Below are 22832 nucleotides of genomic sequence, written 5' to 3'. Positions count from 1 at the left end.
CATGTTTATATATGTAGAACTTTCCTTTCAGTTAAATACAACTTATTTTTACCTACTTCTTCTTAGAGATGATATTTTTGTGATATGTGCAATCAGATTAAATTGCCAATGCTTGCAGCATTTTGTCAGTTGGGAGTTGAGGTTTATATGTGAGTTAGAAATGAAATTTAATGCACTATTTTTACTGGGAATAAGCTATAATTTTACATTAAACTAAGTTTACAATTCGAAACGATAAACTAACTTAATTTTGAAGTAAAATTTTGGATAGTAAACTGTGTTAAGCACAAGAAAGAGACTTTAAAAAAATTAAATGTACAAAATCTATTAGCATTGTTTAAAAAAGGGTAGTTCTTAAACAATGGTATTAGCATTATATAACTAGACAAGTGTGTAGATAAACAATGGTATTATTAGTTAAATCAATCTTGTTTTCACCACTTTCTCCTGGAGAGGATATATTTTTCTATATACTAAGTATTTAACATTTTTTAAAATTATTTTTTAGAAGTTTCAGTAATGTTGTTTATGTAAATATAAAAAAAATGTGTGTACTTTGTACGCACGTAAGAAGTTATACTTCTATTATATGATTTCAACGAAATCAATATACTTTAAACAGTTTCTCTACTACTTTCCAAAAAATTTTATTAAAACAATACCAAAAATTAAAAAAAATAAAACACACACAAACACATTGAAAAATGCCACAAATGATTTCTGAACAATAATTGTTGCCAAAAATTTTAATTAAATACGTATTTTCTGAAAAACATTATGTAATAATATACTTACAATCATAAAATCTATAACAAAATAAAAAAAATAACAACTTGCTTGGGGCTTGAACCCACTTCACGTCTATCGCGCCGTACGAATGTCTAAGCGATTTCCCACTGCACCACCTTCGCGTATACGTCATGTGGGAATATACACAAACTAAACGTTTACACCATAAACTTTTTGACATTTTGTTTATTTATATGAATTTAATCAAATTATTAGTTTGATTTTTGTCGATTTAAAATACAACAAAATATAGAGTAAGAAAACGATATATCAAGGCCCCGTCTCACCATCAAATAATTGACAGTTAATTTGATCAAACTTGACAGTTAGTGACACAAAGTGACAGTTAGTATGTATAGTTTGTGTCACTAGTCAAGTTTGACTGTCAAGTTTGATCAAATTAACTGTCAATTATTTGATGGTGAGACGGGGCCTTTAGATGAAGATTTGTAGAAAGTTTGTTCGTAATCAGATTATGTAAATTAAAGCATTGCCTACTAATAGGTAACTACATTATTTTTTTTTACATTTTCCAAATAGATAGGTATGAAGATAATTTTTTATTGGAATACAACTGAAACTACGTACCTGCGGCTTTTCAAAACTATTTAAAAAGTCACTATAATTATAAATTTGATTTTATTTCTGTCCTCACAACAATAAAAACTAATATATACAATATTTTTGTTTACCGATAACCTCCATATTGAACAATTATTGACAGATCATTTCAACACCCAATCAGAGCCCGTATAACGACTAATACCATACGGTCGGTGTGCGCATGCGCGCAGATTAATAAAATTTCACCCTCAATGAAATCGCGCCTAAATAAGTATAACTTCAAAAATATTATATTTTAAATAAAAATGGTTTTTGTTGTTTTTAACATATAACAAAATAGCCTGTCATCTGTCATTTCTTCTTCTTTTTCGGCTGTCATCTGTCATTTCTTCTTCTTTTTGGGTTGCCATCTGTCAGTTTTTTCTTCTTTTTTGGCTGTCAATTGTCATTTTATGAGCAATGATTTAGTAGAATTTTGGTAGATTTTATCCTCAATCTAGTAGAATTTAGTAGCTTTTATATATAAATCTAGTAGAAAACGACCTTCGGTCGTTGGCAACCCTGCACACAACACTTTTTTCTATGCAAGGAAAAAAGTCAAACTAACCAGAAATCATTCCAACAAATTTCAATAAAAACTTATAAATTCATTAATATTTTAATTGGTTTGATAGAATAGTCGATAGCTCACTGTATCGTTCATAAAAATGGGAAACTTTAGAAGTAATTAGTCAATTCAGAGAAGTAATATACATTTTTAATAAATATTTGTATTGTAGGGGACCTAGAAGAACTAAAGCAGTTTAGAGATAGCAATGATAGAAAAAGCAGAGAAGTAGTTAACATTTGGAACAGCTCTATTCATTCCAATGTAGACAAGCTGGGAAAAGAGAGTAAGATAGATTAAATAATAATAGGGGATAAATATAATGTTGATGATATCCAAGTTTTGTGGGAGTTCTTTTCGTTTTGAAAGCATTGTAGTATCTAATATTTTAATGATGATAGACTTTCTATTAATTTCTTTAGAGATAGCTGTATATAGCAGTGGCGGCTTTTCTTTATGTGCTGCTGAGCTGCAGAACTACCAAACAACCATAGCAAATCTTAATTATTAAAGAATAATTAATATAGTTTTATTTCAAATCTGCCATATTATCATATTAAACATCAACTGTTAATAATAATTCACCAACAACGATGATTAATATTATTTTTTTTACGTATTTACTCCTCTAGTGAAACCGTATAATTTTTTTACGTATTTGGTGCTCCAGTGAAGCAATCTTTTTACGTATTTGCTGCTCCAGTGAAGCCGCGTCGATAACAACCGAAACACTGGCAGCGGTAAAATGCATTTATTAGGCAAACGGCGATCTTAGCCGATGTGCTTCGGCAATCGGCTGATTAACGGCCTCGGAAATGTGTTTGCGAGCTGCAATTCACGACAGTTATTCGTGACCGTTGCATCTGTGCCGTGTTTAGAAATTCTTAGGTTACAATTTTGTTTAATTTGTTTTGTTCGAGCGTGTTTAAAACAATGGAGTTTCAATTTAAATTAGGTGTAAATAAATTTCAAAAACTTCACTATCAACAACAGTTGATTATAAAAGAACGTGGCCGTCCTATGCCTGATCTTAATATTGAAGTGTCCGGTAAAAGCCGTGGAAAAACATATACGCGTAAATTTAATAAAGACATGTATCTACGAAATCAGTGGATTTGTGGATGTTCCGAAAAAAATGCTTTTTTCTGTTTTCCGTGTGCATTATTCGGCGCAGATAAAGAGGAAAAATTGTGGCGCGAGACAGGAGTGCGGGATCTAGTGCATTTAAGTGAAAAAATAAAGAAGCATGAAAACACGCAAACTCATATGAACAATGAAATGCGATTTGCATTATTTGGGAAACTTAATATACAGGCCCAACTTGACTCTGCTTATTGGATAAATATACAAAAACACAATGAAGAGGTGACGAAAAACAGGTATGTTTTGTCAAAAATAATTGACTGTATAAAATTCTGTGGGGCTTTTGAGCTCGCCTTACGAGGACACGATGAATCTGAAACATCAGATAACCCTGGAATTTTTCGTGGTTTAGTGAATTTTTCTGCTGAACTTGATAAAACACTTAGTGAACACCTTACAAATGCGACAATTTTCAAAGGTACCTCAAAAACAATACAAAATGATATTTTGGATTGCATGCTAGAAGTATACGCTGAGGAGATTTTAAACGAAATCAATGAAGCCCCATTTTTAGCAGTGATAGCTGATGAGACAACGGATGTTTCTATGAAATTTCAAATGGTCATTGTTTTTCGTTATGTAAAAAACGGTGCTCCAGTTGAAAGGTTTTGGACTTTTTTGCTTCCAGAAAAACATGATGCTGAAACCTTAGCTAACACAATTTTGAATGTTTTAGACCCAATATTAAAGAATAACAAAAATAAGCTCATTGCACAAAGTTATGACGGAGCAGCTGTTATGAGTGGGATACATGGCGGAGTGCAAACAATAATTAAGAGAAAATATGAAACTGCTCATTTTGTGCACTGTTACGCCCATCAATTGAATCTAATAATGTCAAGAGCATGTTCTATTAATTCCCAAGTACGCGTATTTTTTGGAGATTTACATGATATACCTGGATTTTTTAGTCATTCACCTCAAAGAATAGCTGTCTTAAATCAAATAGTTGGAAAAAATATTCCTCGTTCAATCCCTACACGCTGGAATTTCAATATTCGTACAGTAAATGTCGTTTACGAATATAGAGACTTTATTATTGAGTGTATGGAGCAACTAGAAGAAGAGTCAAATGCTATTACTTCCAAGGAAGCAAGAGGACTTAGACGTATTCTGGAAGATCAAAATTTTACTTTCTGGCTGACTGTTTTTCATTATATTATGCCACATGTTGACGTTTTGTACAATAATCTTCAAAAAAAGAACATGGACCCAACCGAAGCACAGAAAGCTATACATGTTTTTGAGCAAAGTATTAACAATGTCCGAAATAAAATAGACCCTATCATACATCAAGCTTCAAATTTAAATGCGGCGCCTAGTGTCCAAAAAAGGAAACGCCCAAATAACAGCCAACAGGATCACCGTATTGCCTGTCTAGAAGTTTGTGATGTTATTATAAGCAATGCAAAAGAACGGTTTGCATATACAAATCATCTAGTTGCCGCAACACTTTTATCTTCAGAACATTTCGAAAAATATAATAATAAGTTTCCTGAAAATGAATTGGATTTAACTTGTACAGCTTATAACTTCTTTGATAAAAACCGTTTGCGAACAGAACTGTCAGTTTTGTATTCCAATATCGAGTGTAGAACATTAAAAGGTGCAGTGCCTTTACTAAAATTTATAATTTCTAATAATTTAGAGGACACATTAACAGAAACCAAAAAGTTGATACAAATTCTGGTGACTACGCCAATGACCACAGCAGAAGCTGAACGTAGTTTTTCAACTTTAAAACGGATCAAAACATTTTTAAGAAATTCAATGCGCGAAGACAGATTAACAGCCCTTTCCACACTCTCGATAGAAAAAAAGTTCATCGCTTCAATACCGAACTTTAACGATAAAGTAATCGAAAAGTTTGCGACAAAAAAGGACTGGCGTATTAATTTCCAATTTAGAAAAATGCAATAAATGTAAGTTAATCAGATTTTTATAGCATGTCGTTATTAGTTACTATTAATTAGTATTAAAGCTAATTTTATTGTTTTTGTTTTCGTATGTTATTCTATTTCTATTATTTTATATTGGCCGTGGTTCATGCAGCACACCCTATAGCAGATGTCACGAGCCGCCACTGGTATATAGTATGCTTAGTGGAGTATTCATAGGGATGCTTTCCTTCTTCTTTCCTAGATGGTTGTCTAAGGTCAATAACTATAGAGAGTAACACATCAAGTGCTCCTGAAAGAAAGTTAAATTAGTGGTGAAATAGTGGGTTTTCTAAATTGAAAGTGGTATCAAATTAATTCTTGAAGGGTAGTACACAATTTTCCAATAAAAGAAAGTGAAAATATTGACGATTTAACCTAATTATATACGTTTTTCATCAGATTACAGCAAATTTAATTTGTTGAAGGCATTAAAATCCCATTAGCCAGTACTATTCTTATCTGGGACCCATATTTCAAATTGCTTTATCAGCTTTTTATTAACTTTTTTTCTATTAGATACAAAAAAGTTGAAGGAAGTTATTAAATCAGCTGTTGTTAAAAGTGTTCCTTAGAATTCAGTGGTGTACAGTTTTATTTTTAAATAGGGGGTCGCTGTTGCAAAAATGCCAAGCAAAGGAAAACGTGCAACATGTGATGTTGTTTTCAGCGAAAAGGAAAAATTAGTTGTCTGTGATAGCTGTTTTGAATCTGTTCATTCTACAGAAACCTGTACTAAATTGGCGGCTTCTGAATATCGTGCAGTCATTATTCAAAACAGATCCCTGGCCTATTACTGTATGGAGTGTCGAGAGGCGATTAAAAGGGTTCCTAAACTTTTGATAGAAATGAGTAAGTTGAAGCAAGATCTTCAAAAGCTTACTAATGATATGAAAAATTTGTCGTCTGAAGTTGAGTTAGTAAAACAGGAAAATGTTGAATTAAAAAAGGAAATTCAATCGTTTAAATCAATCCAAACAAACTTAGTAAATCCAGAAAAAGAAGAGGATATTATTTATGAAGTGATGGATCGACAAAATAGGACATCTAATATTATTGTCTTTAACATAAGTGAATCGAATAAACCGACTCAAGCAGATCGTACTAAAGAAGACAGTGAAACAATAACAAACATTTTGAAGGACTTCCCAGTGGACTCAAATAATTTAAAATTGTTTAGGTTGGGTAAGTTTGATAACAAAAAAACTCGTCCCATCAAAGTTATCCTCCAATCAAGTGAAGATGCCCTAAAGGTCCTAAAAAATAAAGCATCAATAAACATTCCTGGAATCAAGATTTTTGCTGATCAAACCAAAAGACAAAGATATTACTATTTTACTGTAAAGAATCAACTTGATGAATTGATTAGAGCAGGTGACTCAACAAAAACTATTAAATATATTAACAATAGGCCTACCATTGTCCCTAAATTTTTAAATAATAAACCAAATACTGCTAGCAATTCAACTTCAATTGATGAAAAAAACTAAATGCAGACCCTAATTTACTTTTTAATACCGATATTATATATTTAAATGCACAAAGCGTTTTAAAAAATATTGATCAAATAAGAACAAGCATTGCAAACTATAACCCAAAATTAATTTTGTTAAGTGAAGCAAGAACCACGCAAGATATATATGATAAAGAGATCATGATAGAAAATTATAAATGTATTAGATGTGATTCAAATAGTAGGTACACTGGTGGTGTATTGTTATATATTCAGAATAATTATGAATTTTCTTATGTTATGTCATTTGTCTTACATGGTAATTACTGGTGTAGATTTATAAGGATAAATTTAATTTCTACCACTTGGATTGTTGGATGTCTTTACCACTCACCGTCAAGTTCAGATGCGAAATTTTTGGAAGATTTTATATGAAGAAATATGCGATAGTGTATTGTCTAGGAATAAGTGTGTATTAGTAGGTGATTTTAATCTTGATTTTCTTAGTGATAGTTTTTATACTATACAGTTTAAAAATCTAGTTTCAATATATGGCTTAAATCAGCTTGTAACAAAACCAACTCGCATTACTGAAACCAGTAAAACATTAGTCGACTTTGTTTTAACAAACCAAAATAATATTTCAGTAAATGTGCATGATTGTCCAAAAGTAACTGACCATTCTATTATTTCTCTCAATTTATTTAATACAACAGCTACTGACAGTATCATAAAAAAATATAGAAATATAAATGAAAACAATTTAAACACTATTAAAACTAACTTAATGATGGTTAATTGGAACTTAAATACAACAAATATTGACACTATCTTTCATGAAATTATAACTAATTGCGAAAAAGAAATTAATAATACTGCGCCTATTCAATCGTGTAAATATAAATCAAATATACCATGGTTTGATAATGAGGTGTTTAATCAAATTAGAATTCGTGATAAAACATATAAGGAGTTTAAAAATTGCCGGGAAAATGAGAAACAAAATAAATGGTCATTGTTTAAAACTCATAGAAACCATGTCGTTAATTTATTAAAAGCTAAAAAAGATAAGTATTATCTGGAGAAAATTGATAGGTTTAAAAATGATCCAAACAAAATGTGGAAAACATTAAAAAATTTAATTAAAGTTAAAAACTTTGATATTCCTAGCTGTATATGTTTTGATATAGATGCGGAGCATAATTTATTAAGAGAACGTTTGGAGATTGCAGAAAATTTTAACAAATATTTTGTCAGGAGTATAACAAATATTGTCGAAGATATTGATTTAATAAATTCCTGGACCAATACCAATAATAATTTATATTTGTTTTTAACTCTTATTTTACAGATCGATGGCAATATACACAAATTAGAGGTTTTAAATCAACCCCTTTTCCTCAGTTATCTGGAGTACCTCAAGGTTCAATTGTAGGGCCGCTACTGTTTGTGATATTCGTTAATGATATTGTTGATGACCTAGATGTTCATTCACTAATTTATGCGGACGATTTAAAATTATTTTTTGAAATTAAGTCACCCTCCGATTGCATTAGACTTCAAGAAAATTTAAATAAAATCAGTATATGGTGTGACACTAATTGTTTGCAGCTAAATGCGTCTAAATGTAATGTTATGTCTTTTTCTAGAAGCCCTTCTCCAACACACTACGATTATCATATACATAATACTTCCATTTGTCGCCCCAGCTCTGTTAAGGACCTGGGGGTCATATTTGACTGCAGACTATCATTTGTTCCACACATCACTAATATCGTTGCGGGTGCGTTTAGTACTCTAGGTTTCATTTTACGAAATGCGAAAGAACTTACCGATATTGACACTTGCAAATTTTTATATTCATCTCTTGTTCTCCCCAAACTCGATTATGCATCGATAGTTTGGTCTCCAATTTATCAAAATCACACAACTGTTTTGGAATCAGTACAGAGGCGGTTTTTAAAAAGTATGCACTTTAAATCCACTGGCATTTATCCTGCTAGGGGATTTTCTGAAGAGCTACTTCTCGATAAATTTAAGATGCAAAGTCTTCAGCGTCGTAGAATAACTCAATCTTTATGCTTTTTATTTAAAATTATTAACAATCAAGTAAATACTCCTGAGTTATTGCAACTTCTTAATCTCCACGTACCACGTGTTGCTTCTCGTACTTCACAAACGTTTTATGTTAACAGAGCCAGATCAAATATTTTGGTGCAGTCACCTCTAGTACAAATGCAAGCTCACTACAATGCGAACTCTGATCTCTTTGACATCTTCAATTCTAATTTACGCATCATTAAGAATACTGCTAACGATATTAGGTTGCAACCAGTCACTTTTTAGCATCTTGCTGTTATATTATATATTTATTCTGTATTTTTGTATTTAATTGTTTTACATACTATGTATTTTCTGTTTTTCTTTAATTACTTTATAAGTTTTTGTTCGTCGTTGTTCGTATGTGAGTGTGTTTTTCTCATTTTGAGTTTTTTCACACACTTACATATAAACGGCGTTTATGTAGTCTATGTATTTTATACTGTTTTGTTGTTATGTTTATGATCTGTAAACGGTAAATTTACTAATACGCTTAATACACTAACCCAGATTGTAATTGGTCCAGTACTGTTATTTGGGTACTAAATAAATAAATAAATAAATAAAAATAAAATAAATAAAATATTTAAATCTGAGTGAATTTAAACCACTGTCAATGTTAGACTTACGTAAAATAGTTTATAGTATGGACAACAAGTTCTCCATACATGAAATATTAAATTCAAGGATGGTGAGGGAAATTTTTGAATCGATTGGTCACGTTATACTGAATTTTATAAACACTTCTCTAATGACAGGTAGAATTCCTACACTTTTGAAAGTGAGTACAATTGTTCCTATTCAGAAGATTTTGAATACAAATAAAGCTAGTGAATTTAGGCCCATTAACACATTACCCCCAATTGAAAAAATATTAGAGATAGCAGTTTATGACCAACTACTAGAACACGTGGGAAAAAATTCAATTTTAATAAATAATCAGTCCGGTTTTCGACAGAAACATTCATGTGAGTCAGCTTTACAATTGACTCTCTGTAAACTTAAAAACGATATTGATAATAACCGATACGTAGTAGGTGTTTTTCTTGATTTTAAAAGAGCCTTTGAAACCATTGATCGCCAAATACTCCTAACAAAACTACAAAATTATGGGTTTGTAGGTAAAGTACACAAATGGATAAGTGATTATCTTAGTGATAGGAAGCAGATAGTACGTTTTGATGGGGCATTATCCTCTGAACATTATATCAATGTTGGGGTACCACAAGGCAGCGTATTGGGGCCTCTCTTATTTATATTGTATCTAAATGACATAGGGTCATGACATATAAATACTTGGGTCTTACAATTACACAGGATGGAACGTTGGACAAGAATATCCAAGAAAGGTGCACACAAGGAAGGAAAGCTATCGCATTATTGAACAAAATCATATGGGACCAAAGTATCTCCAAAGAAAATAAACGTAACATCTATAACAGCATTGTTAAGAGCATTATAACATACAGCAGCGAAGTTTGGCCACTTAAAGAAAAATCCGAAAATATGCTCAGAACAACTGAAATGGACTTCTGGAGAAGATCTGCTGGTATATCAAGAATACAAAAAATCAGAAATACAAGAATATTGGAGATAATGGATGTAAAGCATACAATAATGGACGATATAAAAACAAAGCAACTAAGATGGTTTGGCCACGTACAACGTATGGAAGAAGACAGATTACCCAAGCAAGTGCTACGATGGGCACCAAAAGGACGGCGGAAGAGAGGAAGACCTAGGAAAAGCTGGATAGAAGGAATCCATAGGGAAATCGGAGAAAGAGGCTTGAACGAAGACATGTGCTACGATCGAGAGCAATGGCGATTGGGAATCGGAAGACGTCGTAGAACGTTATGAACCGATTATATATATATATCTAAATGACATAGACCTATATGTAGAAAGTGAATTTATTAATCTTTTTGCGGATGATACTTTTGTAGCTTGTAGTGATACTAACCTTGAAGTAGCGATTCAAAAAATGAATAATACATTAGAAAAAATGGCTAAATACTTGGCATCAAATAAATTAAAATTAAATATTTCCAAAACTAAAGCAATGATCTTTACAACAAAACACAAATATAGCCAATTAAATACCGATAACATTCTGCTACAAGTAAAAAATGAAAATATTGATATTGTAAGATGTGTTAAATATTTGGGGTTTCAAATTGATAGTTGTTTGAATTTTGATCATCATTTTGATTATATTGTCCGTAAAATAACGAAAAAACTATATTTTTTTAGCCGAATATCACAAAATATATCGACTCAAGCTAAAATTACAGTTTTTAATTCAATTATTCAGCCACATTTTGAGTACTGCGCAACTATATTGTATATGTTTAATTTAAATAAACTCAATCAACTACAAAAACTACAAAATCGTGGCATGAGAATTATATTGAAAACAAATCGACTTACACCTGTATCATATATGCTACAGGTTTTAAGTTGGTTCACAATTGAAGAGAAACTGAATTATTATACAATGATTTTGGTTTATAAAATACTTAATAATGTAGCTCCAGATTACTTTAAGCAGTTTATAGTGTACAGTAAAAATGTGCATGATTATTCTACAAGAAATATGGGGAATATTTACATAGCAAAAACAAATTATAGAATGACGATGAATTCATTAGTATTCAGGGGTTTTAATGAGTTTAACGCTCTACCAGGTGAATTAAAAAATACGATGTCACTAAAATCTTTTAAAGCCAAACTTAAGCTGTATATTAGAAACAAGTGATGTAATACTTTATTATGTTAATTTTATGGGTGGGTATTGTATGGTATTATATGTTGTAAAATTTATTTAAAGTTTGTTTCAATTTGATTTGATGTTGCTTAATTATATTCGATTTTGTAAATGATTTGTAATATCTATTCTCTACATTGATTGTATATTAGGGTAACCTATTTAAATGAATAAATATCTATCTATCTTCTTTGCTTTTCCCATCATTCAGCGACATCTCTAACTATCATAGCATTTCCTAAGTACATTTTATTATTCTATCCCTCTCTGTGATTTGTAGACACTTCTCATAAAGTCCAATTGAACTGTTCTTATTTTATTTTATATTGTTTTTGTCATTGGCCATACTTCCACTCCGTAGACATTCAGCACTATGATCTGAAAGATCCTTTTTTTGTTTTCTTTGGTTAGAGTGTTATTCCACATCACTCCATGTAGTGCTTTTGTGGCTTGTTTTCCTCATGCTATTTTCATTTCTATATTTTCATATAAGTACTATCTTAGCTTATCACTGTCCTTAAATATTTGTGATATAAAAGTGTTATATCACCCTCACACTCTGCTTTCTATTGAAGAGATAGCTGGAGATAGCCGATAACATTCTGCTACAAGTAAAAAATGAAAATATTGATATTGTAAGATGTGTTAAATATTTGGGGTTTCAAATTGATAGTTGTTTGAATTTTGATCATCATTTTGATTATATTGTCCGTAAAATAACGAAAAAACTATATTTTTTTAGCCGAATATCACAAAATATATCGACTCAAGCTAAAATTACAGTTTTTAATTCAATTATTCAGCCACATTTTGAGTACTGCGCAACTATATTGTATATGTTTAATTTAAATAAACTCAATCAACTACAAAAACTACAAAATCGTGGCATGAGAATTATATTGAAAACAAATCGACTTACACCTGTATCATATATGCTACAGGTTTTAAGTTGGTTCACAATTGAAGAGAAACTGAATTATTATACAATGATTTTGGTTTATAAAATACTTAATAATGTAGCTCCAGATTACTTTAAGCAGTTTATAGTGTACAGTAAAAATGTGCATGATTATTCTACAAGAAATATGGGGAATATTTACATAGCAAAAACAAATTATAGAATGACGATGAATTCATTAGTATTCAGGGGTTTTAATGAGTTTAACGCTCTACCAGGTGAATTAAAAAATACGATGTCACTAAAATCTTTTAAAGCCAAACTTAAGCTGTATATTAGAAACAAGTGATGTAATACTTTATTATGTTAATTTTATGGGTGGGTATTGTATGGTATTATATGTTGTAAAATTTATTTAAAGTTTGTTTCAATTTGATTTGATGTTGCTTAATTATATTCGATTTTGTAAATGATTTGTAATATCTATTCTCTACATTGATTGTATATTAGGGTAACCTATTTAAATGAATAAATATCTATCTATCTTCTTTGCTTTTCCCATCATTCAGCGACATCTCTAACTATCATAGCATTTCCTAAGTACATTTTATTATTCTATCCCTCTCTGTGATTTGTAGACACTTCTCATAAAGTCCAATTGAACTGTTCTTATTTTATTTTATATTGTTTTTGTCATTGGCCATACTTCCACTCCGTAGACATTCAGCACTATGATCTGAAAGATCCTTTTTTTGTTTTCTTTGGTTAGAGTGTTATTCCACATCACTCCATGTAGTGCTTTTGTGGCTTGTTTTCCTCATGCTATTTTGATTTCTATATTTTCATATAAGTACTATCTTAGCTTATCACTGTCCTTAAATATTTGTGATATAAAAGTGTTATATCACCCTCACACTCTGCTTTCTATTGAAGAGATAGCTGGAGATCATTGCAATGCTAATATCTCCAAACCCATATCTCTCCAATTTCCTGAGAAGCAGTTCATGTGAAACACAATCAAAAGCTCAGGTCACAGAATGTAGCCGACAGATAGCAGCTCTGCTCAAAAGCCTCTTGAATCTTCATCACTAAGTCCATGATGGCTTTTGTTGTATTTAGACCCCTTCTAAAACCAAACTGACTATTTGTAAACAAATTTTTGGATTCAAAATACTGAATAATCATTGCTGCCATACATTTCACAAATACCTTTGATATTATTCACGGTATGCAAGTACTTGGAGGGAATACGAGAAACGATCGTGCGCGAATAGTGGAGAAATCCTGCAATTTTCTTAAATAATTCATATTGTCAATTGAAATTGTCAAATTGACGTATATTTCATACCTACTGTCATTGAAGAAGAAAAATTATATGTTGCTCACAATATTGATATGATATGCAATTATTATATAAAAGTATATTTAATTAATTGTATTTTTCTTGCAGTACTGCATTAGAATAACTAATTTTATTTACTACATACATTTGTTTACCTTTTAATAACAACCTAAATCTTACTTTTTCTTCTTACTGAATAATCATTGCTGCCATACATTTCACAAATACCTTTGATATTATTCACGGTATGCAAGTACTTGGAGGGAATACGAGAAACGATCGTGCGCGAATAGTGGAGAAATCCTGCAATTTTCTTAAATAATTCATATTGTCAATTGAAATTGTCAAATTGACGTATATTTCATACCTACTGTCATTGAAGAAGAAAAATTATATGTTGCTCACAATATTGATATGATATGCAATTATTATATAAAAGTATATTTAATTAATTGTATTTTTCTTGCAGTACTGCATTAGAATAACTAATTTTATTTACTACATACATTTGTTTACCTTTTAATAACAACCTAAATCTTACTTTTTCTTCTTATAATTTTTTTTGGACTACGGCCTTGACAATTATCCAGCAACCAGGACCAATATGATTGGCCAATATAGTTAAAAGTGCGAAAAAAGTTGCCCAGCTATGAAACCAGGTGTCACTTTTCCGAACTTGCACTGTCCCAATAGGAAGGATTGATATTGGCCTATAATTGGATAGGTCATCATTGTCACCCTTCTTATAGATCGGTACCACCACTGTTTTTTTGAGCAGATCAGGAAAGTTGCTTTCCTTAAAACAGTGATTTATAAGTGTTGTTAATGGACCAGCAATGAGATGTTTCACTCCTTTTATTATGTTAACCGAGAATCCGAAGTAGTCTCTCCTTTTCTTGTTCACCATATTTGGACCACCTTGTTCACCTTTTCATATTGGATCCATACGAAAGTGACTGAATCATAAGTGGCAGCGAATGTGTTAATTAAGAGAGGTTTTTAAGTAGTAACTTATTATATGTTTATCTTTTAGAACATGTAGTCCTGGAACAAGTTTGCATGGCAGCACTAGATTCGTTCAACCTGAAAATAGCAGAGATCTGCATTAAAGAGCTGTATGAAGAATTCCCAAATAGTTGCAGAGTACAGATATTGGAATCAATGTTACATGAAGCAGATGAGAATTTTGATAGAGCCTTACTCATATTAAAAAATATCATCAAACTGGATGCTACAAATAGTTCTGCCAGGAAGAGGAAAATCGCCATACTTAAGTCACTTGGCAGGAATTCTGAGGCTATTAAGGAATTAACTGAGTATTTAAAAGTGTAAGTCAGTATTTAACTGAAAATAGTCTCTTTTAGTAGTAAATAATCGTCATTATGTCATTCAAGCTTTTTTACTGCCGATCCAGCACTTCCACTTAGTTTCAAACTGTATTTTCATGTATTTTGACCCACTTAATTTTTGTAAAAACTTTTGGATTTTGAGTTATTTATGAAAAACTGCATTAAACCATGAATTTTTTTGACGAAAAATTAATATCTTGGATAACCAAAAAAGGACTTATTAATTTATTTTCTTCTTCTTCTTATACTTGTTGTAGATCTGTCAATCTGTTAATTCCGACGTTGAAGTATTTCGTGAGAGGTAAATTGCCAGCTATCTCTCCATCTTTTTGGTGGGCGCCCTAGTGGACGCTTGCCAGCTGGTTTTCCTTCTAGAGCAATTCTTGGTAGTCTGTGCTCCTCCATTCTTTTTACATTTTTTTTAACTCCTTTATTCTGCAATCTATCAGTAATGACAATAAGCGTCTTTGTTGATAAATGATTATGACATGTACAGGATGCTCCATTAAGGGGTCATATACGTTTCTCGAGCTTAAAAAGTAGTCTAAATGTAATGATAAATTGTACGAAAACTAATGGGCTAATTGATTTCATTTTTTTTTTAATTTTAAAGGTGGACTCTTAAGGAGCATAAAACATATGTTAAAAGTTAAAAAAATAATTAAAAACATGGCGGCCGCGTCCAGTGGCGTAGAAACTGTTTTTTTTTTCAGGTCAAACAGTGGGCATGATTCAGCTCGTAATATTTATTTAAAACAAAAATTGCTTATTTGTTATCATTTTTTAGAGTCATAGTTCTCGTGTGACGAGAGGAATTTAAGAAAAAAAAAATTAATTACGGAAACGGTCGAAATTTAAAAAAAAAGTCTTAATTTTCACCAAAAGAATTGTCTATTTTTTTATTGCTATTCGAAAATGGTTAAATTTAATCAAAAAAGCTCTCGTCGCACGATAGTGAATCTAATTTAGAATATGTTTGCCAAAAATGAAGTTAATCGGATGAACGGTTAAGTAGTTATCATGCCCACCGTTATGAAAAATGCTATTTCGAGAAAAACGTGTTAAAGTTTTGCAAGACCTGCGGAGCGACCCGACTAGTTCCGTTTAAAGCAGCTGTAACTTCGTCAATAATTCGAATATCGAATTCGTTCTGGTCTTAAAATGTTTCTAAGAGATGTACCTTTTAAAATAAGCAAAAAAAATAAAATCGATTTTTTGAAGCCGAGAAACGTATATGACCCCTTAAGCACCCTGTTTTATAATGTAGCTATTGCTAACTTTGTGGCATTACCTCTAATATTTACAATATGTTATTATTTACAAAGATATGTACATTACTAATTACTTAAACCTATTAATTAAGTCTCTTGGTTTGAATTTTTTTAATCTTCTTTCTTCATGTTCATGTAAACAACCGCTTGGCTAACTCGTTAGGATGTTCAGACACTCTTTCGCGATATGTTGCACTATATTCACTTATCACCTCTTGCACTGTTGGAACTGCTAAGTCTCGTTGGATCACGTAGTTGGGTACGTAGTATGGAGCATCAAGAATCAGCCTTATCGTCTTGTTTTGGAACCTCTGTATTATATTTAGGTTGCTATTAGAAGCTGCTCCCCAGAGCTGGATACCGTAGGTCCAAATGGGCTTTATAATGGCTTTGTAGACCAGTAGTTTGTTTTCTAGAGACAACTTCGAGTTTCTGCTGATAATCCAATATAGACGGCTTAGTTTTAGTCCTAACTGTTTGCGTTTAGTGAAAATATGTTTTCGCCATGTTAGTCTTCTGTCTAGGTGGATTTCCAAGTATTTTACATCTTCGGCTTGAGGTAAATTGTTGTTGTTAAGTTGTACTGGTGGGCAAGTTTCTTTACGGAGTGTAAATGTTACATGTGTATCTATGTGCATTTTTGTATCTTGTTAAGGCAGATTTGAAGTTGTCTTGATGCCATCTTTGGGTCTTCGTGTGAAGAAAGAGCAGCTGTATCGTTCACAAATGTGGCTATTGTAACCATCGGTGTAGTAGGAAGATCACTTGTGTACAACAAATACAGGATAGGTCCGAGTACACTGCCTTGTGGTACCCCTGATTTTATGGCGTTCAGAGAAGAGTATTCTTGGTTTTGTCTGACAAGGAAGTGTCTATTGGTTAGGTATGATTTTAGTAACAGGAAGTGGGGATATTGGAAGTAGCTTCTTAATTTTGTAGAAGAGTCCAATATGCCAAACTTTATCGAATGCTTGTGACATATCAATAAATGCAGCAGAACAATAACGTTTTTGTTGGAAGTCATCGTTAATCTTGTTAACTATTCTATGTACTTGTTCAATAGTGCCATGTTTGTTTCGGAATCCAAATTGGTAGTCTATTCTTTTTTTTTACATGACTGTTAATTTATTTTAATAAGTTTATATAACAAATTTTGCTTAGAATGTATCCCTCTTAAATTTATGTGGTTAATTTTGATAAAATAATTTTCACCCTCGAAAAGGAGTAGCATCCACCCCCAGGGTAAAAGTGCAAGTTGGCATCATGTCATTGCCATATGTATTTATAGAACATCCGCCCCCGGGAAAACTTTTTAAATTTAGCCTAAAGAAGGGCGTCTTAAAGCTATTTGGGAGCAAGGAAAAAATTCAGGAATTTGTCTCTAATTTTGTTGTTTTTTTATTTTTTGTCGGAAGAGGTACCGGTACGGCGTACCGCCACAAAAACAGCACTGACTATAACTTTTGTTGTCATGTTAGAGTTACTTAATTCAATTTGATTTAACTCAGAGATTGTGGAAAAATCTAGTAGTTATATTTAATAAATATTTACTTATTTTGTATATCATTTATTCTTATTTCCTTATATTTATATGTACTGAGTTAATATATTTGACAGCAGTGTAAGATACTTGGGAAAGTGATCGAAGATCATTTCCTGGCGCCCATGATTTGTTTGTTTTTATTCAATTTGTTCTTCATTAGCAATTATTCATCTTTTTTCAGGTTCAGTACAATATTCTTATCTTAATATTTTCATTCTTAGTCATCATTACTATCTACTTTGAGCTACCATCTTTGACAGGCATGCAAATTGGCTGTATCCATCCTTGAGTGTCAAGTTGTCGTTCTCTTGCATATATCGCTAACCTAACTCCATTCAGTTTGCCTCTGTCTATTCATACTTCTATTATCAGTTCATCCCACTTTCTTCATCTTATCATTTACTCCTACAACACATACTGCTAAAGTAGTGTTCTGTTACTTTTACTGACATTAGTTAATTTTTTTTCTACTTCTGTTGGAGTTTATTTATCATTCTCTTTACTTTCACTCCAACAGAAGTTCTCTTCTTTCAAGTTCAAAAATATGTAATAAATATTTTTTTACAGGTTTATGGCTGATATAGAAGCATGGCAAGAATTGAGTGAATTGTATTTAACTGAATTTGATTACAACAAGGCAGCTTTTTGTGTTGAAGAACTTATATTGCACAATCCTCACAATCATCTACTGCATCAAAGATATGCCGATATTAAGTATACCCAGGGTGGATTAGAGAATATTGAGGTTGCCAGGACCTACTATTATCAAGCATTAAAGCTAAATCCCAACAATATGAGGGCTATGTATGGGATTTACTTAGTAAGTTCCTTTTAGGTTATAAGTTTTGCTTTTCTTAGGCCGGCCACACACTATCAGGTACACCTAAGTCAGTTCTAAAGTCCTTTTCATGAGCATTTTTCAGTGCGTCACAAATGATAGAAAAAAAGGCAAGTCCGTGATAATACACATTTATAACATTTATTCTAACATGACATTTTAGTTAAATCTGACAGTTGTCACATTTTATTTGCAATTTGGCATAAAAACAAATCAGTTGTGTTTATTGCATTTATAAAATTGTATTTTCCTTGATTTGTATAGTCTTATAAATTGTACAGATTATATTCGTAGATATATTATATAATTCGTAAAGATTTTTTTTTTCGATTATAGCGCCATCTATCGACAACTAGAATAAATGTTATAAATGTCTCTAATCACAGATGTGCCTTTTTTCTGTCGCATACAATTTAATGCGTTAGAAAGAAATCGAAAAACTGTGACGCATTGAAAGATGCTTATGAGAAAAAGAATAACTGTGCAGATGTACCTCATAGTGAGTGGCCGGCCTAGGGGGTCAGGTCGCCTAAGAGCATAATTATTCCCTCCACGCACTAACAGGCCTGAGACCTGACAGGTCTCTTCTTTGTAACTTAGGCTAACTCCTCTTCTCTTAACTCGTTAGTCTCTGGCACTTGGTCATAAGACCTTTGTACCCATACCTTGTTTTTACCTTAATCTCTAATAAGTTCTGTGGCCTCAACGAAGGCCAACAGTTTTCCTACTGGTAGTTTTAGGATCTTTTCTGGTTCAAACCTCAGTTGACCAGTGAATTCCTACCTTACATTACCTAGCACACTGCAATAGCATAGTATGTGTATGGCTTCTTTGTACGTCTCTTCTTCCATTTCGCACTTTCTGCACCATGGTTCATTCACCTTACCTAGTTTGTGTAAGTGATTTCTTAAACGGCACTGTCCAGTCACCATTTCAGTGACTGTTTTGATCTCTCGTTAATTGAGATTTATCAGACTGTTTAAGAGTTTTTTTTATCGATATTCTTGATTATTTTTTTAGGCTTGATTTGCCCTTGAGTGGCTCTTCGTTCCTTTTGATGATTCTTTATCAGCCATTTCTGAACCTCGCTTTTCGTAGCATCTTTAGTGATGCCAGAAAGGCTTTGGGCCTTCAAAAGTTTCTCTCGAGCCTTGTTTTGCTAACATGTCTGCTCGTTCGTTCCCATGCGCTCCTTCATGACCCGGCACCGATATTAAGGTACTAATACACTTTAGAAGACCAAAAATAAACATTTTTTCAAGATTTTTTTTCTCAGAACCTTTATTAAAAATGAACATAAAACTTTTTGCATATTAATATCTAACTCTTAGAGAATACAAAAAATATATCTTTTTTCATTTATGTACGTACACTAATATTGTAGAGGGCGCTAAAGTCGAGGCCTCGAAAAAAGTAGTTCCGATGGCGGACAGTTAATCTCAGGATTGAGATCTCTGAAACAAAAAAAGAATGTGTGTGTACTTTGTACGCACGTAAGAAGTTATACTTCTATTATATGATTCCAACGACATTATTATATGTACTTTAAACAATTTATATTTTATTTAAATATTAAACTAATTTTAATACTTACTACTTTCCAAACATTTTTATTAAAACAATACCAAAAATTAAAAAAATAAAAGAATAAAACACACACAAATACATTGAAAAATGCCACACAGAAATGATTTCTGAACAATAATTGTTGGCAAAAATTTTAACTAAATACACATTTTCTGAAAAAAATTATATAACAAATATATTCACAATCATAAAATGTATAAAAAAAAATAAAAAAAGAAAAACTTGCATTGGGATTCGAACCGTCGTGCTTAGATTTGAAATCCACTTACACGTACTTGTCATGTGGGAAGCTGGGCTAACTGAACGTTTTACTGTTTGACAGTTCTGAATTTAATAAAATTAGTTTGATTTTTGTGTGTGTGTGTGTTCACAAAGGGAATTAAAATATTAAAATACAACAAAACATAGAGTAAGAAAACAATAGGTATATTAGATGAAGAGTGGTAGAAATTTTGTTAGTAATTAAATTACGTAAATCAAAGCATTATCTGCTAGATAGGTACATACATTTTCCAAATAAGTAAGTACCTATGTAATTTTTGATTACAATACTGAAACATTTACAATTAAGTACGTACCTGTTGTTTTTAAAAACTATTTAAAAAGTTACTACAATTATAAACTTACTTTTGTCTGTATCCTGGCAACAATAAAAACTAATATACAATATTTGTTTATTCATAACCTCCATATTGAACAATTATTGTCATGTCATTTGAACATCCAATCAGAGCAAAGGTATAATGCGTCTGCATCGGGGACCAAGGTTTTTGATGAATTCGCGCATATTAAATTTCACTCCTATCGCGCCTAAAGAAGTATAACTACAAAAATCGTACGGCATTTGAAAAAGGAAGGTTTCTTACGTGACAATTGACCACCGCTAGTAAAAAATTCTGCAGAAAAAAAAGATTTTACGGAAATTTGAAAAATTTTTGTGAAAAAATCGCCTGTTTTTCTTCAGTTTTTCATGGTTAAAAAATATTTATTTTTTATTTTTTGGTCAAATTGTGGTAAATTGTCACGTAAGAAACCTTCCTTTTTCAAATGCTGTACGATTTTTTTTGTTTCAGATATCCCAATCCTGATATTAACTGTCCGCCATCATTTTTCGAGGCTTCGAATTTTGCGCCCTCTATAATATTATCGTACGTGCATAAATGAAAAAAGGTATATTTTTGTACTCTCTATGAGTTAAATACTCTAAAGTGTACTAGTACCTTAAAGACACTTTTTTGTCTTTTGCCAGGTTGTTGAGGAGATATTTAAAGTTTCTCACCAATTTTGGTTTGGTGAGTGGGTTCTTTACAGCCAGAATAGCCGATTGGCTATCTGTGTAAATGTTGATTCTCTTAGCTTTCGGGTCTTCATCAATGCAGTCCACCAAAGCAAAAACTTCAGCCTGGTACACAGTTGTATGTTGACCTATATTATAGTTACGTGTTTGCCCAAAGACTCCTGATCCAGTGCCATCATATTAGGGAGATCCCATTCATTCACACACACATACTTGATCCACTTCCTGCGCCAGACTACAGCCCTATCTGAACAGTCAGCTTAAGCCCCCGAACCAATGTCAAGGTCCTGAAACCCCTATCGGGGGACACCTGACAGGTGTAAATCAGCTGTACCTGGCCATATGTTCCAATCCTAACTAATCCTTTTTGTTTTTCAGACTACTTCAGCACTGTTAAACACCCAAAAAGCAGTAACTGGAAAGAAGAAAGATGCAGTAAACAAACTGTTAGAGTGGATTTTAAAAGAAATCAAGCAGAGATATGTTGAGAAACAACAAATAGATGCATTAAAAGAAGCAGTATCTGCGTTAGAAATCTGATTCAGTATTTATTTGGTTTCGTTTTGGGTGTTTAAATGTTTCTCGTGAATGGTGATTACAGAATTGTTTAATTGTTATTTTTATTGCACTTTCTCTTCAAATGTTCTAAATAACTAGATATTCAAGGACTACTCCATAAATTTTTAGAAAAATGCACGCCACAAATTAAACTATTGTTTCATTTTTTTATTTTTCATTCATTAATTTATTTTTTTACTATTCATTCCATTTGTGTCATAATCAATCATTTCATCTTTGATATTACGTGTATACCAGTAAGAAATCTCATTTTTTTGGAATGAAATACAAAAACATATATGTGAGCATTTGAAGGGACTTTGTTTCAATTTTATGTAAGAGATTTTTAATGGAAATTGGTTAGTTTTAATTTTATTTAAGAATTTGTTATATTTGAAACTTAAATATATATTACAATATAAAAATATACTTAGTTTCTTTTTTAATATAAAAATGCATTCTATGTCCAGCCCTTCAATGGCACTCTGGTTTTTATCTGGATTCTAGGCATCAACTCAACATATTCCTCTAGAGTAAGAATTGCCACCTTTTCTTTCAGCCAGTCCAGCCCTGATTCATCTCACAGGCATTTATTCTTTTTTCTGCTTCAGAATCCACTGTCCAACTTTCACAGCCGTACAGCAAGACAGTGGAAACAACATCAGATCACTCAGTTTCTGAGCTCTAGACTAAGATCTGATCTTGTAAAAAATGTTATCATGTTTCATGAGTGTTTTCCTTGCTTGTTCGATTCTTGATAGGATTTTTTTTGTGGGTTATACTTGCTGT

General features: G+C 31.9%; 1 protein-coding gene across 1 annotated transcript; it reads left to right on the top strand.

Annotated features, from left to right (window-relative positions):
- Positions 1 to 1908: 1908 nt before the first annotated feature.
- LOC114334244 (ER membrane protein complex subunit 2-A) lies at positions 1909 to 22468 on the top strand. Its single transcript, XM_050654953.1, has 5 exons — positions 1909 to 2076; positions 2133 to 2246; positions 14634 to 14928; positions 18331 to 18583; positions 21864 to 22468. Exons 1-5 carry the CDS (start codon positions 2061 to 2063, stop codon positions 22023 to 22025), a joined length of 840 nt encoding a protein of 279 aa, XP_050510910.1. The 5' UTR covers positions 1909 to 2060; the 3' UTR covers positions 22026 to 22468.
- The last annotated feature ends 364 nt before the right edge of the window (positions 22469 to 22832 follow it).

This window comes from Diabrotica virgifera, chromosome 1 (genome assembly GCF_917563875.1).
Source record: "Diabrotica virgifera virgifera chromosome 1, PGI_DIABVI_V3a".
Taxonomy (NCBI): domain Eukaryota; kingdom Metazoa; phylum Arthropoda; class Insecta; order Coleoptera; family Chrysomelidae; genus Diabrotica; species Diabrotica virgifera.
Note: the sequence above shows the minus strand (reverse complement) of the source record. Positions and strands in the feature narration are given on the sequence as shown.